Source organism: Boleophthalmus pectinirostris, unplaced genomic scaffold, assembly GCF_026225935.1.
Source record: "Boleophthalmus pectinirostris isolate CB_2022bp ecotype Guang Dong unplaced genomic scaffold, ASM2622593v1 HiC_scaffold_7, whole genome shotgun sequence".
NCBI lineage: Eukaryota > Metazoa > Chordata > Actinopteri > Gobiiformes > Gobiidae > Boleophthalmus > Boleophthalmus pectinirostris.
This window is the reverse complement of record NW_026571473.1, coordinates 30,857,845-30,877,624: the sequence shown is the minus strand read 5'-3', so window position 1 is coordinate 30,877,624 and position 19,780 is coordinate 30,857,845. Positions and strand designations below refer to the sequence as shown.

General features: G+C 39.2%; 1 protein-coding gene across 3 annotated transcripts in view; it reads right to left on the bottom strand.

Annotated features, from left to right (window-relative positions):
- Positions 1-18,428: 18,428 nt before the first annotated feature.
- nlgn1 (neuroligin 1) overlaps positions 18,429-19,780 on the bottom strand; it is a 733,956-nt gene continuing 732,604 nt past the window's right edge. For all 3 annotated transcript variants that reach the window (XM_055164448.1, XM_055164447.1, XM_055164449.1), the window contains one exon: positions 18,429-19,025. In XM_055164448.1, the coding sequence (XP_055020423.1) occupies positions 18,429-19,025 (597 nt within the window). The remainder of the gene's footprint in view (positions 19,026-19,780) is intronic.

The window sequence follows — 19,780 nt, the reverse complement described above, 5'->3', positions numbered from 1 at the left end:
TTAAAAATAGCTCATACATGCACGAATCACTCTAATACAACTTCAGGTGAGTAAATTATGAGAGGAAACACCTATAATATTAGCATTAAAAACTCTAAAACTAAAATTTTGCATAATAGGTCCACTTTAATAAAAAAAAAAAATTGACTGTGGTGTGTTGTCTGTATCTAATTATAAAGCGTTTTAACATCTGTAAACAAGAAGTAAAGCTGGTACACTGCTAGTTGGGGGTACAAGCTGACATACCCCCACCCCGACATTCCGTCATTTCGACAACCCTCTATTCCGACATGCCCCCATTCCGACACTTTTTGATGCCGCCATTCTGACAACCTACCTTTAGTTTAGAGCGGTTTTTGCCTTTGCCGTTGAACTGCACCTCCAAACTAGAAGTAAAACCAGCACTAAACCAGAAAATCTAAAACAAGGACTACCAGGACTAAAATCAGGACTAAAACCAGGTCTAAACCAAGACTAAAACCAGGTCTAAACCAGGATTAAAACCAGGTCTAAACCAGGACTAAAACCAGCTCTAAATCAGGACTAAACCAGGACTAAAAACCAGGTCTAAACCAGGACTAAAATAAAACCAGGTCTAAAACCAAAAGGACTAAACCAGGACCAAAAACCAGGTCTAAACCAGGATTAAAATCAGGACTAAAACTAGGTCTAAAATTAGGTCTATAACCAAGTCTAAACTAGGTCTAATCCAGGACTAAAACCAGGACTAATCCATGATTTAACCAGGACTAAACCACTGCGTGCTCACCGCTCTTCTTACACCACCAGTCTGTGAAAACATTGTCCCGAAAAGAGCACCGCCACAATTTAATAATTACCGTGTGTGTCAGAATGGCAGAATGTTGAAGAAAAAAACAAAACAAAACGCTGAAGTGCCGCCACTCTGACCAAGGTAAAAGAAAACAAAGTTGGAGTGCAGGGACATTTGATAAAACAGAGTGGCGGCATGTCGGAATGGCAGCATGTAACGGCTAGTTGTTAGTTACTGTCTGTGACGGTAAAAACTCTGACCTCTGAAAGCTTATAAACTCATTGCAGTGAATAATTAAGTTGCTAGGTGTGCGTTAAGAAAGTTAAAATCAGATAGAGCGCCTTTGAGTTATCAAATTTAGCTTTTATTTTTAATGTATTGGAGTGAAATTGTAACTAATTCCACAAAATGCACTACATGATTTTCACAAAAGCAAACTCCAGTGAAAATGCAGATGATGAATTAAGACTATTGCACTTTTAACTAGTTGTTGTTTACGTTATCGTCACAGCAAAACTCCGCTCTGGTTTCTGAAAGGTGTGAAAAGTGCTTATAAACTCATCATGGTGAATAATTAAGATACTAAGAGTGGATTAAGAAAGTGATGAATAACTTTGAACAACTTGAGCAGCTCACTAGTTTTGTTTTCATGTTTTTACGAAGTCAAAAATCAGGCAGAGCGCTTTCAGATTTTGCAAATGAAAACGCAGACGAGGTTAAAATATTCCAGACTGTACAGAGAGTAACTACATCTATTAATACGGCAATTAAATTATCGTCAACGTCACGCCAGCAATCCGACCGAGCGGGCGCGGGGGAAGAAATAAAGACTCAGAACACCAAAGCACATATCAGCATATTAAAATCATTTATTGTGCTCCAGAAGAGTAATTACTATTTAACCAGAAAGAAAGACAAGTGACAAAGAATCTACATTACAAATGCCAGACCAGCCCACAGAAGTGCCCTGCTTCGCACAGCATTGAACAGACGCGTTCTCCTCCAGGATTTCGTCTCCTCCCAAACCTCAGATTTGTCTCGCTGGTTCTGCTGCGGTGTTGTGAGGTCAGAAGTGGCACGGTACGTTACATTCACCTGTAGCTCTGTATCGTATCCTCTGGTTCTTCCCTTATTTCCTTTGATTATTATTTCGATAAAAAGTGAAGCTCTGTAAATGTCGGTATAGTTCAAATGCGTGGGTATGACCTGACACGGTGAATATGTGTTGATAGAAAAGAGTTTTGAAATGTTTTACCTGTTTTAAAAGGTATTGGCAGCACACAGGAGTGGACATTTTGAAAGCAATTTATGTGTGGACGTACCAGACTTTTTTCCATCTAATAAAGATTGTCAAGATTGTATTGTCCCAGTACATAAACAGTGTAAAAATTGAGAAATTTCAGCTAATTTATGAGCATTTTTATTGTCTGTAAATCAGGAATCTGGCCACTGCACTGTTAACTTGTTGTTGTTAGGTTTACCGTGATACAGCGTGACCAGACGTCCATATTTTCCCGGGACAGTCCAAGTGTATTTATCCAAAACCAACAATTTGTCCATTTTATATAAATAAGAAATGATCCTGGTGTCCCTATTTTTCACCAGTTTGATCCCTGCCAACAGTAAAGAGAGGCACAAACTGACATTTGTTTAAGTAAAATACAGAAAAACATGCTTTAAAAATATCCAAAACAGAAGAAAGTGTGACTATACTGACACATGTTAGACGTGAATGGGTTGAGGGCAGAACAATTTTTCTTAATTACGCACTTGACCTACAGTTTTATTTTTACCAACACAACCACAAACTGGGGGCGTTCTGTTTTTTTATTTTTTTGTTATTTTTTTGTCACTGTACCATGATAGCAAAACTCCTCTATGGTCACCGAAAGTTTTGAAATGTGCTTATAAACTCATTAAAATGAAGAATTAGGATGCTAGAAATGAAAGAGATCTGTTTTTTATGGTTTTAAGACTGTAAAAATCAGGTACAGCTCCACATTTTGTTTATGTTTCTCACTTTATACACAGTGTCTTTAAAAAGTATTGTTATAGAATACAACTCTGCAAATGTTGAAGGGCCTGTACCTGATTTTGAACCGTGACCGAAGAACATGTTTCAGAATTAACTTTTAGCTCCACAAACTCATTTATTCTTTCAGTCTGATGTTGAACCATGACAGAGAAACAAGGATCTGTGACTCGGTAAAACTGGTTGTCCATGTCAAATACTGCTTTAAAATGTACTGTATATGCAATGTGTATCAGTATTTTAATATATAGGAGTTTTTTCTGAATTTAAAAAAGTCAGATACATGCCATTAAACCTGTATCTCAACTTTTTTTCTCGTGAAGACCAGTAATAAACACATTTATATATTTTTTTCAGGGACCTGTGGAGCTTATAACTCTTAGTCACAGTTCCAAAAAAAGAAAAAAAAAGAAAGGCTTAATAATCATGTTTATTTATGTTAATTTGTACTATATTTTCAGCGTAAATATAAAGATATCTAATATTTTTGGGCCCTGGACTGGTGCTTGGGGACACTGGAACTGACTTTAAGAAATAATTTCATTTTAAGTTAAAGGTGGATTGTGTAACTTTTCTGGTGGAGCCTCCGTCTCTTGTTTTCCTACATGAAGATGTTATTGCTTTGTCTGGAATGTTCCACAGTATGGCATTAAACCTTTCTATAATCATGGAGACCGAACCAGGCCAAGTTACAGGTCAGGTCTGTGGAGAGGCGACCCTGCTCACAGTCAGAATGTTGTTTTTCTAAGTATTTTGAGCAATAAAACCATCCATAATTGAACAAATGTAAAGTAGATTTGTTTAATGTCATAGTGTGGAACATTCAAAGCCGAGCAATGACCTTTCCATAAAAACAAGAAGGTGACGGACCCACTACCGAAAAGTTACACAGTAGACTTTTAAGTAATAAGTAAACCATGTATGAAAACACGACAATAAACACTTTAATCACTGAATCGTTCAAATAAATATAGGTAAACAATACTCTTTTTGAAACTGCGGCCTATCCAGTCTCATCATTAAGATTGAACGCAGCTATTCCAGCCTATTAAGAACGCAGGGACATTGCTTTCCAAGACAACCAAGGATATTTCTAAGTGGTCCCTCAGTAACCAATCAGAAGACCAGCAGATGTTTTATGAGCTGTTTAGTTGCGTTGTGAGAGCCCAATGGAGGTAGTAAAAGTCTATATAAACGTGACCATTACCCAAAGTAGAGAGGGGAACAATTTGCATTTCTAAGTATGTTTTTGAGCACTAAACTAATATTAACAAAGCTTTACGTGGCTGCTGACTTCACGGTAGCGCCACCTACGTCCACTTCTGTGTACTGCCAATGATACGAACACACCGTAGCGTCCGTTAGTTTGAGCGTTTGATAATAATAAACCCAACTATCAGAGTAATTCGGGAACAGGTGTAATAAGACAGAAGCTAGAGAAGTTATGAAATCAAAATGCGCATACAAATTCAACACTTTGCAGAAATTAAACCGTCGTGAAAAAAAAAATTAGCACCCGATATGACAATAAAGCAGGTGTCGCAAACAATTAGCAAATGGAAATAAAGCAAGAAACATTAGCAGGTAAAGCTGACACTGTAGTTTCGCTCAGGTAATGACATCTGAAAATTGCACAAAATAAAACACAATTCTTAAGCACATTTCTGATGGTTCTGGTGGTGGTATTGTTGACTGAAAATAGTTTTTAGAAAAATAACAGAAAACCAATATTTTTTATCATTATCGCCCATAGCGCAGCGCCGTCTTACGCTATGATTGGATTTGACGGCGCTTTATGTAACTTTCAGCCACCTGCTTGTCTCCGTGGAGATGTTACTCCTTTATCTAGAATGTTCCGCGCTATTAATATCCCGTCTCCATGCAAGCCACTAGGCCAATTATAGACCAGCTCTGTGGAGAGGCGTCCCTGCTTACAGTAAGAACTTTTAGAGCACTTGTAATTTAGTCAATACAAGTTAGACAAGTTTAGACAAATTTCAGGCAACGCAATAACATCCCCATGGACACGAGCAGGTGACAGACTTTTTTTTCACCACCTGAAAATTTACAAAGTGAAACCTACATTTTTTGACCATCCAAGGTGCTGTTGACTGAAAAGCAACCTAAACACAACATGCACCATAATTTACTTTACTTTATCAACGCCCTCCTGAAACAATGACCATCATTTTTTGCCTGACTCACTTCTAAATAATCACTTGACCTCAAACAAGAGTGTGACTTGAGCTGTTTTATTGAACAAGCCACACATTTTTACATTGGTCATTATTTTTAGGGGTGGTTAAGTCGTTTAAGATCATATGGGCCCATAGACTGTATTTATAAATGGACATAGTTAACCAAATAAGAAGTGAGCAAGTGTCTACATGATCTTGGTGTTTTTATTTTTGCTGTTTTTTCCATAAATCAGTTCCTATTCCTAATATGGAGCCTGCACCCAAATGCTTCTATAACTGCTCGCTTCATGAGCTTCATTTGACGCCGAATGTTACGGGCGATGTCACACTCCCTTGGTCCACTTCTTTATACGACAGGGGTCTCTAACCTTTAATTCGGGAGCTCTCCAGCCCCTTCCAAGATCGCCAAAGGATTTCTGAATTATACATATCACATTTGACTGATTAAATGCCTATTTCCTTTGTAAATGTATAATTTTGGTGCCTAAATTTGTGCACTGATAAATGGATAAAGGGTTATGTTTTAAAGACATCTAATTGTACCTCATCTTCAGCTTACCATGGCTCTTATAGTTACTAAATTTCTGGCGACTACTGTTCAAATTAGTAGTGTTCTGGCATTTTCATTTTACAAAAGGTAGCTCACAGGAGAAAAGAAGTTGTGTTCCAGTCTATGCATGTACCATAGCAAATGTGACCTACTTCATGTTTAAAATGGCCATGATTACAAAATGGCCTATGATATTTTGTGGTTTTGTTTTAACACAATTGACTGATATAAGTGTATATCGTTTTCAAAAACATAATATGAAGAGATGAGAAATATGTTGTACAGTTTAATAGTTTGTAGAGATTTCTGAAAAATGTGGAAATAAATCACTTAGAACATTATTTTAGGAGGGCGCTGATATATTTCTGTTCTAAATGTTCACTATTTTTACTGTTATGAACTGACCTGGCTGCAAGTAGAAGGTAGAGTAAATAAAAACCCCAAAAATCACACAAAATTCACCATAAATCTAAACCGGCGACTGTTAAATTAGAAAAAGATCATTAATTTTTGCAAAAATGATTTGAATGATTTTATGGTTGAGGAGTCAGGGACACTAGGCCAGCCCACGGGCCGCTCACGGGGGAAGTGGTGATTTAAAACCGCTGCATAAACAGTATAAAAGCTGCCATTAACTTTTAGCTCCTTTCACCTTTTATTTGCTCATTTTACTATTCGGCCATGTCTTCTTGTTTTCGGGGTTTAAAGGGCCAGTGTTTCCTGCTTTACTGAGACGGGTTTTATAGAGAGTTGGTCATTGTGGTTTTATATTGTCCACACACACACTCACAATTTAAAAATATATATATTAACGTGTTGGTCTTAAAGGCGACATATTATGCAAATATATTTTTATAAGCTTTTCAAGTTAAAATTTCTCATAAGTTTCCACAATGTTGTATTTTGAGTGATTCATTTATGTTTGAGCAACCCTATATTGATACTGGGGAGATCGACATCCAAGCTGGAGGCACTGCTCTGTCTGTCTGAACCTCTGGTGCTCAAGTTTTTAATCTTAACATAATCTGACCAGAGAGAACCGATTTAGATGGAACTACAACAGGTGAGATGAGTTTTGCTGTTGCTGCCACGTATGGACATGTAGACCACGAGTTGTGGGTCTTTGAAAAAAAATCTACTCAATTGTCAGTCGATACTCGCCTCACAAGAAGGTTCTGCGATTGATTCCTAGACCCCAGACTGCCCAGGCCTTTCTGTTTTGGGTTTGCATGTTCTCTCCGTGTCTAGGTTTTCTCCAGACACCCAAAATCCTCCAGCTAATGTAGTCCTGACCACAGACTGTACATATAAACAGACAAAGCAAACCCACTAGCCGCCATGTTCCAAATAGGAAGTGAGCGTGGGGGCGATTTCGGCTCCGTCAACTCAAGGTTTGTGCGGGACAGAATTCTGGGTCCCGCGCCTGCAAAGAATTGTAATTTTAATTCCCACTCCCACCCACATCTGCAATATTTTGTCCCGATCCCGCCCGCAAATCCTGCAAATTGTGGACGTTAGCTTTCTTAAGCTCTGTCAAACACGGAGAAGCGGAAAGGAATTGCCTAAAATGTGCACGAGATTAGACCCTGTCTGCAAATTTAGACTGCTGAAAATGTTTTTATTAACGCCAAATAAAATATCTAGCACAATTTTATGCATGATAGACATACATTAATCATTTGTACATTTTACTTTGAGCTCATATTTTGTTTGCGGGACTACAATTTATCATCCCACCCACCTGCGCCCGCAATGAGCTTTCAAAATGTGTACCGCGTCGGGAGTGCGGGGTGCAAGGGATCCATTTCCAATTGACTTTACGTTGAAAAATAGTCACCCTTGAAGTAAACTTGGTCATTTTGGTCTTAAAAAGTTCATATTAACCCGTAAATAAATTCCTATTTCTCGCCTCTGAGCCTCTATCACTGCCTGTCTTGATGAGCTTCATTTGACTGGAGCCATACACTTGGGTTTGACGTCACACTCCCTGAGTCCACTTCTACGTGCAGTCTTTTTTGCTTTTACATAATGTACATATCTGCTTCCTTTATTTGTGTGACCATTTTTAGGAGTGTTCGATAATTTGTCCGTGTATGTCAACTCGAGAAACCTATGCTGAATTGGAAAAAAAATCAGGTTTTACATTATTTATCTACTTATTTTAATATTTTTTGCTCACTTTTGTGTTTTCTGCTCTAAAAAATGACTAATTCATACCGCGCATTTGCCAACCACCGGCTAACTTCTAACATCACTTGTACTGTCTAAGATTAAACTGTCAAGGAGCTATCAAATTTTTCCCGCGTTGAATTTCACGGCCCGTTTATGAAGCGTGTATATATGACATTATGCAGACTGTAGCACCTTTCTGTTCACATGTTTCCGGTGGAAGAATACATTGTGTCTGGAGTGATGTGGTTTTGACACATCCGCTCCATCACCATCCATGCAGGCCCCGTTAATGCTTTAATCGCTCATGTTCACGTCAACCGGGGCCGCGTCCAATTTGTGCAGCTAGCTCTAGATTTAATCACGTTTTTACACGGCAGAGATGAGAGGGGATTTTAACATTTTGTTTATTTAATTTTTTTCGGCAAAAGCACTGCAATTGGCGCTTGTGGCTTGTTTGAAAATGAAGGTCAAGTTGAACATTTTCCTCAGAAATATTCCAATCAGAGGTAATTCAGCTGAACAAGTGGAGATTTTTAGTTCCAATCTTTCACACCAAAGTACGAGAAAGCTTGACTTTTAGGTTCAATTCTTGTCATCATTCAAGATTGCAAGGCAGAGGTGGTGTTGGGACCGTGCCTACGTGCCCTGAGCTTTATGTTCCCTCATTTCTAAGTTTTTTGTTTAGGTTTTTTCCCCCCAAATTAGGCCCTATGTTCCCACATTTCCTTTATCATTAATTTGCATCAGATTTTATCCCAATTTGTTTGTCAGTTGAGGTCATGGTGCAAAGGATCCTAGGTTGAAATGACTCTGCATGACTGCATTATCCTTTAAATGTGGTATGAATTCAAAAATGCCTTGACTTAGAGTTTCATTTTAAGAAAAATCTTAGAAATGAGGGAACATAGAGCTGTGTGAACATAGGGCTGACCCTGTGGTGGTAGCCAAAAACATTACATCTATATAATAGTTGGATTAGTATTGGAAAGACTAAATATTCAGTATGGTATTTTCAAAGGATCGACACGAAAAACTAAGAAGCGGTGCAAAAAACACAAAGGTTCAAATCATTTCATAGTGTCAGCATAAAGCATTTGTCAACATGTACTCTAGTAAAAGTACTGTTACACTGTAAGATAAGTAGGGGTAAAAGTATGGTGTCAGAAAACTACTCTGAGAAGTACAATTTCAACAGTTCCTCCTGCTCCTATAACTTGAATATCTAGTCTTTAAATCAAATGTGCAAAAGTTGAGCAAAGTCATCTTTGTCTTAAATGAAATAAAATGAAGTACAATTTCAACAGTTCCTCCTGCTTTTAGGTGCTCTTGAGTCATTGGGTCAAATGTGCTGGTTACTGGGTCAAAGAGCAAACGTTCAGCAAAGTCTTCCTCACCTTCAATTAAATACAAGGCCCTATGTTCCCTCAGGCCTATGTATGTCTAAGATTTTTCTCAAAATTAAACTCTTAAGTCAAGTCATTTTTATACCTCATTTAAAGGGACGATTCAGAGTAATTTCAACCTAGGATCCTTTGCACTATTAGCCTGATTCATCAGCCGGTTTCACATAGTAGAAACCGTCAGACCTTGCAGCGTTAGAATTCGTTCGCTCGACAGTAGGCAGGTACTTTTTTATTTAACCAATTGCTGCTATTTGGTCGTGACGTATGCAATGTGCCGCTAACGGAGCTAACGGGGCTAACTGGTATATTAAGTTTAAATCCCATAGGAAGAAGGACAATAACGTCTTTCCCCTTGATAAAATTCACCAAACATTCTCTTTGTTCTGGCTTTAAATCCTCGATCTCGGGAATCGTTGCCCACACAGAATGTATGGATCTTCACTGATTGGCTGGTGCCCGAACTCACACTTCTGAAGTTTTTGTGAACCATCTAGTGTATTCCGATTCCTGACCTAGTCGCTGGCGAGAAATGAAACTGAGCGGAGGCACTGGGTGGTGTCAGCTTTGTTATTGCACCATGACCTCTACATTACATCTGTAGTTAACTGCTGTTGGAATAGGTCGGGTGTAATTGACCCAATTGGGAGAAATGGGGACAAATTCTGATGCAAATTGATGATAAAGAAAATGTTGGAACATATTGTCTAATTTTGAAAAAAAACAAAACAAAAAAAACAACTTAGAAATGAGGGAACATAGGTACACTCCTGATATAATGTCTACAGATACTTTGCTGTAACTTAAATGAGCTGTAAACAAAGTCTCCATTGTAGGTCACCAAGTCTAACATCAAATCCTCCTAAAGTTTGTTGTGGTTCTCTTCTTGGTTATGTTTTTAAAGAGACTATATCTCGTCTGAACTGGATCCACGGGGCAGATGGCAAACGTATCTATTCAATTTAAACGTTTGACAACTTTCCCGTGCTCTGCTGCTATCGCCAACATCCCCCGCCATCTCTGTAGCACAAATAGAACATCCTCTCTACGCTCAGCCATCTGCTCTATGCTCTGACTGACCGTATACTGTATGTAGCTCGGGTACGTGCGATGAGGACAAGGTAAAATGTATTTAAGCACCTATTTTCCTCTATATAATGTTTCCTTTTCACAAACGTACATGGAGTTCTGTTTTCTATTCAGTCATTCACACGTTTAACACAAAAACCCTGCTTATTTAGGCTGTTCTTTTCTCAAACTGAACACACTCTTCTCTGTCTTGTGATGTCATTAAGTGGACATACAGGAAATGCTCCACCGTGTTTTTAAACTAGACTTGAAGCCATGGAAATGCCAGCGTCTACTGAATGTTCTACTGTGAACTTGAAAATTTGTTTTGATGAGGAAACAACATTACAGATCAACATAGATTAGACAATTTCATAATCTGGGCCCTTGAAAAGCTTTTTTTTATTGTCTGTGAATCACATTGTAGCATTAGCATGATGGCAAACCTCCACTCTGGTCTCTGAAAGTTGAGAAAAGTTTGGAATAACTTTGGACCAATAGCGATCGTTTAGAATTAACTTCTTGGGCTTTTTATGTTTTGAAGACAGTAACAATCAGGTACAGTGCAAAAAACAAAATCTAGCCAAGTTAAAATGACTTGAATTAAGAAAGTTTTATCATGATTTGAGTAAATTTCACTTAACAAGTAAAATTATTTGCCAGCGAACAAGACTTTTTGTATTTGCTACACTTAAAATAAGAAAAACAACAACTTTTTGCAGTTAAAATAGGAAACAAAAATTTAATGTTGCTTAAATTAAGAAAAAACACTCTTATTCCATTGGTGGATCATTTTACTTGTCGAGTTGAATTTACTCAAAGTGAAATGTTCTTAATTTAAGTCATTTTAACTTACCTAGATATTGTTTTTTTTTTTTTCAGTGAATGTCATGGTGTGGGTCACCCTGGACAGTCCCAGTTTTGAGTCCTGTGTCCCCTGTCACAGCAGATTTATTTCAAACCAGTGATTTGTCTCAGTTTTATACAAGAAATGTTCCAAATGTCCCTATTTTTGACCTGCCAACAGTAAAGAGAAGCATAAACTGTCATTTGTTTCGGTAAAATACAGAAAAGCTGCTTAAAAATGACCAAAACACAAAGAAAATGTGCCTATATTGACTCACATTAGTGCCGAGTGCAGAACAATTTTCCTTAATTACGCGCTCGTTTCACAATTTTATTATTACCAGTGGTTCAGTGGTTACATCCTGCCACTCTGACACTGACGTCTAATTGTCCATTTTTTCAAACCTGCTCTTTGACATTTTTTTTTTTTAACAGTTTTTGGCATGGCGGTGCTTTAGGTTTTTTCTGAACATTTCGCTATTCTGACGCACAAGGTCATTATTAAGTTGCGTTTGTGCTTTCGGGGAAATATTTTTACGGACTGGCGGAGTAGGAGAGTACGTATGGGAGGAGACATGATCGCATGGTTTAGTCCTGATTAAATCCTGGGTTAGACCTGATTTTAGTCCTGGTTTAGACCTGGTTTCAGTCCTGGTTTAGTCCTGGTTTAGACCTGGTTTAGTCCTGTTTTAGTACTGGTTTAGTCCTGTTTTAGTCCTGGTTTAGACATGGATTTAGTCCTGGTTTAGTCCTGTTTTATACCTGGTTTAGACCTGATTTTACCCCTAGTTTAGTCGTGATTTTAGTCCTGTTAAAACCTAGTTTTAGTCCTGGTTTATTCCTTTTATCCTGATTTTTGTCCTGTTTAGTCTTATTTTACTTGGTTTAGTCCTGGTTTAGACCTGATTTTAGTTCTGATTTAGTCCAGGTTTAGTCTTGGTTTAGACCTGGCTTTAGTCCAGGTTTTTGTCCTGATTTTAGTTCTGCTTTAGTCCTGGTTTAGTCTTGGTTTAGACCTGACTTTAGTCCAGGTTTTAGTCCTGATTTTTGTCCTGTTTAGTCTTAGTTTACTTGGTTTAGTCCTGGTTTTAGTTCTGCTTTAGAGGCATGGTCCACGTGGCGTATTCAGGACAAAAAGATGACGCTCCAAACTATGAGTAGGTTGTCAGAATAGCATCCAAAAGTGTTGGAATGAAGGGTTGACTGAATGACGGGGTAGGGGTCTGTCGAAATGGCGGTATATCGGAATAAGGGTCGTACCCCATTACCAACCAGGGATGTCCCGTTTTTTTTACTTTGAAAATCACCCTACACACGTTCATAGCAGATCCAAGAAAAAAAAGAAGAAAATAATGACTGTAAAGTGGTTAAAATACTGAACGGAAGCCATGTTTGATAGACCTGGCAACAGCAAGATGGAACCTTGGACTCAGTGTATTCTTTCACTCTCAGGTCTATAGGTCTCCCTTATAATGACTACAGCACCGCTACCAAACTGTAAACAAATGTACGCGCGCTGCCAACACCATTAGCATTTTGTTTTCTGCCAAGTTCCTCTCCCATATTTTGCGTTCTGGAGGTCACCAAAACAAGGTCGAGTGGCTTTTTATGTGTCTCTAATAAATCAAACGCAGGCAATGACTACCGCGCGTACGTGCTGTGGTTTTTACTCTACGATCGTTTCACGTTTAGCGTTGCCGTCCACGTCCCCTCATTAGCATGCGGTTGTTAGCTAGCGCCGAGTTAGCCCAGATAACGATGGAAACAAGATGGATTTTTATGCCAAACTACGGCGGATACCTGGGAGTTTGTTTTGACAGAATAAAAGTTGGATTCATGAGGGTGAACTGTGGTAATAGCTTTGGAAATTTGTCTTCAGAGAGAATAAAGGATTTTCAAAGAGTTTTTGAGAGACGTTTTTGCAGCTCAAGTGTAAAATTTCACTTTGTACAATGACATAGAGGAAAATCTATTGAAAATCTCTTAATTTGTAATCTGAAAAAGTCCTGTAACTAAGACTTCTGACATATATTTGCTAAATTCTGAATAAATTAAAATGAATAACTAAATATTTGAAACAGTAATTGGATTAATCTGTTTGTAAGGGGTGCATTGTAACTTTTCTGGTGAGTTGTCGATGTACTTTGCCTAGAATGTTCCACAGTATGTCATTAAACCTATCAAGGTTGCGTTTATTCAATTAGAGGTGTTTTAATTGCTCCAAAATACCTTGAATTGATTCTTATTTGTTGATATAATGTCTAATTTGCCCAGGAGTTGTTTTCTTATTGTGAGTGGGATCGCCTCTCCACAGATACGACCTGTAACTTGACCTTGATAACATCGTCTTCTTGTCTCCATGGATAATATACAAGTTCAGTGAAATTAATGTTGTCACGATACTAAAATTTGCTAATAGATAGAAAAAAAAAAGAAAAATTGTGGGTCCAAAGACAGAAATAGTGCAAAAAAGAAAGAGATTCACACTGTAGTTCCCCGAAACTCTCAAATTTTTATTTCAGTGACACCACAATGATGTTTGTGATGTTTCAAGCATGTTTTCAGGCCATTGTGGTGTCATTGAAATAAAAATTTGGCAGCTTCGGGGAACTGTAATGTGGATCGCTTTCGTTTTTTGGCATGATACTAAAATTTCAAACTCGATTTTGATACTACGAAATAGACTCGAGACTTAATATCACCTCAAATCAGACTCAATATCAGACTCAAATGTACCTTTCAGGTACATTTCATAGTGGTCCAAGGGTGTACACTAGTCTGTGGTCTCATACTTGTTCTGCTACAGCTCTAGATCATTCTAAAGGAATGTTTACATGAGAACACTTGCGGGTAAAAACTACAAAATATTTTATCAGAACTGCCTTTCGTTTAGACGGTGACGGCGTTTTTGGGGCTTAAAAATGCAAAAATCTGAAACCACCCTCCAGAGTGGAAAAGATGAATATGCTCCACCGTAGCGTTTCCGTCTACACTGCCCAAGACGCAAAACTCTGATCTGCTCACGTCACGTACGTGTTTACGTCACATACATCACCATCTAGCATCACCACCTAGCCGCCTGGCATGCATACCCAATCGAATTCCACACACTTCTGCGTCACTGTATGCCCGCAGATTTCCTCCTGAAGACACTCGTCTAAACGTGGAATAAAAAGATGCAATGCCAGTTTTGTGTCTTCTGTTCAGACCATCATGATATAAACGTAGCCTAAAACTCTAAGAAGAAAGAAAAGGTTTGTTTCTGTCTTGTTAATGTGCCTTGATGTGAAAATGAGTGTCTCGTTTCGATTCTAGTTTTAGTATCGATTAGTATCTGAATTTCCATCCTTTCGACAACCCTAAATGCTGTGAAACATACCAGGCAAAGCGGTAACATCCCCATGCAGACCCTCCACCAGAAAAATCACATAGTACACCTTTAAAATCTCCAATTACCATAGCAACCCCCAGCATTCTGGCTTCCTCCCCCTTCCCCATAGCATCCCTCGGTGTTATACGGGGTTACAGTCTCTTCTCTTTATATCGAATGACTGCACCGCGCTGGGAGCCTATAGCTGTATCCTCAGAGCAGACAATCCTCCCTTTAAAAAGAAAAAAAGAGGAGAAATAAAGTCTGCAGACAGGCGCCGCAGCTTAGCAAATGTAGCTATAGCTTACATCTGGGGGATTTGACTAGAATAGGGTTTGCCAGGCTGGGTATTTGAGTGTCTGTTCTGTAAAGATCACCACTTTGGCCCCCGTAGTGCGGCGGGATGCGCGTAAACTGCTGTCTGTTTGGCACTGTTACGCATTTGAACTGTGGCAGCTTATGTTGTTATTTGCGCCGGCTGTGTTGACCTAAAGATGGTGGAGATGGCTTATATACTGTTAAAGTGAATGTAGTGTAAAAAGGGACAGGGGTTGTCTAGGGGAAAATACTGTACGCGATATAAAAAGTCTGTGTTCAGTTGGTTTGAAGGTTAACGCAATACTTAAGCAAATACTGAAACAAAGATTTTCATTTTAGGGTTATTATTATTAGTATTATTGTATCTGTAAGTAACTGATAAGTATTTTAATGGCTTGATCTCTAACTAGACCATAGAGATATAAAATATATAAAATACTGTATATACAAGGTTCCCACTCTTTTTCACTGACAAAATTTCAAAACTTTTCCATGTTTTTTTCATGACCTAAAGTGAATTTTCCATGACTTTACAGCACCTACCTGTGTAGAATTGATCATACTTTTAGGGCTAAAAATGAAATGTTAACCCTTTCCACTCACCTTATGGTTTGGTGTTATAGTTTTTTAACATTCTGTCATACTGTCAGTGCATTTATTGTCGTCTCTTTTAAACAAAACGAGCATACGTTCGGAAATAATCATAATAGCCTAATGAGAACTTAACAGAACGCTGTAGTTACTAAAATTGCTAAAATCCCATGACCTTTCCAAAACTCTCACTGAATTTATGACTTTTCCAGGCCTGTGAAATGACATTTTCAATTTCCACGACTTTTCCAGGATTTCCATGACCATGGGAACTCTGTATATATGTACGGACTTAGCTAACCTGCTCATCACCGTGGTCCAAATAGAAAGTGTACACCTTCGGTAAGTGGTTCTCTCAAGGTCTGGTTGCAATTATCTTCTTTAACCTGCTCTACATGATTGTTTTTATTTCGCTTTTTTGCAAATCAAGATACAGTACGAACATTAATAAGAGAAAAATCAGGCGTCTTCTAGACCTCCGTGAAGTTGGCCTCCTGTCAAATACACGCCTGATAAACGATCTCAGGCTGCCATCAGCCGAGTGGAATGACGTCATATAATTTCCGCAAAAATAATAATCTAATTTTAGAAATATACTTGCACAAATGAAAATGGTCACAGCACAAACGAAATACAAACACTTCATATAATTTTCTGCCTGTTTTGAGGCCATTTAACATTTTGAGTGGCTGGATGACGTCATCAGCTGAAAATAAAACTGCTAATATCTTCAGAACCTCAATAGCACAAACTAAACATTTGTAGCACGAAACAGCACAAACGAAGGACAAAGGATTGGCACCATGTTGGGCCGTTTTAGAGAACTTTTAAGCTTCCTTTGACCTGTAAAAGAATCGATAATATCTCAAAAACTAAAGTAGTACAAATGAAGCACAATTGTCATAGTTTTTGTGTTTTTGGTGTGTGTTTGATGGGTGGCCAACTTCACCCATGTGTCTTCTGGAGGTCGCCCCCACAGGTTTGATTGACAGCTATTGTGCCGTGCTGCTAAGTGCCCACTCCCCGGGTCAATCTAGCGTTGGGGCAGAAGTGCGTTCAACGACCTCGCTGCTGGTTGACTCTTTGTTTGCGCACTTGGATTTCCAAATGGTTGCAGATTAGTCGCTCTCACTGTTAGCCTCGATTGGCTTCATTTAGTTTACACAGAAAGCACTGGTTGACGTCACAATCGGTCCACTTGCGATGAAATTCAAAAACTTTATTGTGTGTCTGTGTGTGGATTTGAAAAACATTTTTGTAGTTGTGATTTCAAGTCTTTTAGAAACTATATACTTTTGTTTCGAGTTAGAAGACAGGCCTCTTTCATGAGCAAAATCTTTTCCAAATTGCATGTAATCCAAAGTACTTTATACTTTTTAGAATATTTTTCTTTCATTTGATTCTATTTTCAGGACAAGTTTTTATTTTCTTCTTTTTTGGGATACACAAAATTCAAATTCTGACTCTGTAGGTTTCTAAAAGTCAATGGCAGCTGAGTTTTTTGTGGTCTGACCTAAACATACTTCAAAATAAAAGCTTGCATGCGTATGAATTCTCAGTTTTAATTGAATATTGTGGCTTTCGTATCACACTCGTCACATTTATAACACAAAAACTCAACTTTGGCCTGGCAAACATTTCCTATCATGACACTGCGAAGCATTTAAGCACCTTTTACATCTTCACCGATCTGCCGTATATTCTTTCCCGTTCACCCTTATAGATTTCTAAAATGAAAAGAGGGCACCCTGTGTATTCAGTCAGCGCACCTGCCACTCGAGAAACAAAACATGGAAAATGGGTTAAACAGTGCCTCCTCTAGGTGGCGCGACAGGTAGCAAAGAACATAGATGCCAACGGAAAGAAACAACGGCTTTTGATTGAAACGTGAATAACCCACTATCAAAAAGTAGTACCAACACACATAGTACAAAACTAGTCCTTATATGCCCCCTGCACCTCAAGCTAATAATATTTTTATGCCAGACAGTCTCTCCCACGAGCCCACCCCTTTAATCAAGCCCCCTGCTTCGACTCCACCTCCTCGGAACTGCATTTCCCATGATCCTTTTTTTTACGGGGTTTTTCCGGTTGTAAAAATCCAATCGGGGAAATCTGTGTGTAGTTGCTCCAAATGCGAAGGGAGGGTTTTGAAAAAATTACTCTTATTTAATGACTTAATCAGCAGAGCAGCCATCAAGCAGATAAATTGTCATGCGCATCGTGCTTAAAATATCCGATTTTCCTTCCGTCTGTCTGTCCCCCAGCTCTTTCTGTCATCGAAGTCGAACCAAAAATGGAAGGTTCTACGCTCCGTTTACTGGTTTACTGGTTTAGTTAGCGCTGGCATGTTTGCAGTAGTCACCCCTCTCGCGTTTCGATAGAAGGCCGAAAACAACCTTGGTGCTTAATGTACAGATCTAGATATGTAAATAGGTTCTATACAATAAAACGTCTCAAAAATAAACGAATGAAAAGTATCTCCTCGGATTTGTGCATACAGGGTTCTTGGGGTGTCTTTGAGGTTTGCGTCGCTTTGTCCTCGCGTCCCCAATGTCCGGCGTTATCTTACATAAAGTTAACACATGCCTAAATGAGTTTATGCAGCACGTCATCTGCCACGAGAAAAAACAATATGTCTGCTTTTCGGTTTACAATGTATTCCCTATTGTCACCTCCCAGGCGTGTCTGAAAACTCCGAGATAATTCTGTCAAGCAGTGGTTCGTCAAAAGATCCCATAGGCCGTATCTGTCACTAGAAAGAAAGTCGAGAGTGTAGTTTCATTTTTTGTTTTTTTGCTCTGGAACAAAAATATATTAAAAAAGCTTCATTTGTTTTAAGCTTGTGAGGATGTTTTAAATTCTTTAGCTTCTTTTTAGACTTTCTCGTTTTTTACAAAAAGAAATATTCGTCGTCCGTTTTAAGCCCCGATAAATCCCCTTTGTATATTCCTCCGTATGAACATATAATGAGCGGTATAATCCAGAATGGTATAACTCCAGGCTGCGAGCGTATCCGTGTCGGCACAGGCCCATTGTCTCCGCAGCGATAGCCTCGTTAGATTGGTTAGCCCTGTTAGCTTCCTGGTTAGGGTCCCGGCGGCGGAAGGGCTATACCCGGGTGGTGGAGTGTGAGTGCGGGTGCGCGTGGGGCAACGTGTTGTTCTGCCCGCTGCTCGGGTAGGTGTTGTAGGAGTGCAGCGACGTCAGCCCGCCCATGCTGCTCGGGATCATGGTGATGGTGTTGGGCGTCATTAGCGGTATGTCATCCGGGGACCTCCTCATGGCCAGGGTGTAGTCCGGCGGGCAGGCAGTCCTCAGCACCACGTCGTGAGGGTGCAGGGAGTCCCCGCGGCAGTCCCTCTCCAGCTCCGAGTGTTGCTTCATCTGCAGGGACATGATCTCCTCCTCCTGGGTGTGGGCGAGGTCGTTGGCGGCGTTCCTCTGAGGGCTGCAGCGCCGGTGGACGTCGTGCCGCCTCTTGTCCTTCTTGTAGTAGAGCGCGGCGAAGGCGAGGATGTTGAGGAAGAGGAGGGAGGCGCCCACCGCGATGGTGACGGACAGCTCGGTGGAGTAGTCGCGCTGGTCGACCAGGTGGGGCTGGTTGTGGCTGCCCTGGGTCTCCGTGGGGAAGGGGGTCGGGTTGGCGCGCTTGGGGGCCTGGAGTTTGGGCTTGGGGCTGCGGTTGGTGGTCTCGGGCGGAGGGACCTGGAGAGAGAAGTTAGAGTTAGAACATTTTAAAATACTGCTGATTTTCTTTGTTGTTGTTGCAAAATCTGAACATATTTTTGTGCTCATTTTACCTCAATTGAACCTGATTCTAACCCTGATTAAGTTCTTGGTTTAGTCAAACTTATGTTCACAACTGCTTCTAAAAGGAATTCTGAAAAATACATCCAATTTCAGAATGTTTTTATATGTATTTATTTATTTTAATTGCATATAATTACTATGTACTTTGCAGGTCTGTATTAAATGGCATTTCAATATGGCTGTGTTCACATTTGTCCTGGTTTGGTCCTGATTTGCCCAGAACAGTTAAGTCTTGATTTAAAGTTGGTTTTGTTCCAAGTTTAATTCCACTTTGTTCCCAAGTTTTTTGAAGTGTGGGCAAGTGTTAAGACATCCATCGTAACATATGATTAAAAAATGTGTTCGGGAACAGATTTGATTTGATTTCATAAGTTTTTCCTAAAAGTTGTATTTTTATTTATATTTTTTTTTTATTTAATATTCTACTGATAACCCTGACATGTTTCAAAATGGCAGTAAACATATTTGTTGTGATTTTGGTCCTAGTTGGAACCCAGTTTAGTTTAGTCCTGGTCACTCCTTGTTTAGTCGAGTGCAAGACCAGGTTTATTTACAGGTTTAGTCCCAATTTTGATGACTTAATTCATAATGAGTAATACAGAAATAGTTGTATTTTTAATCATGATGTATTAAGAATGATCTAGGCTTAG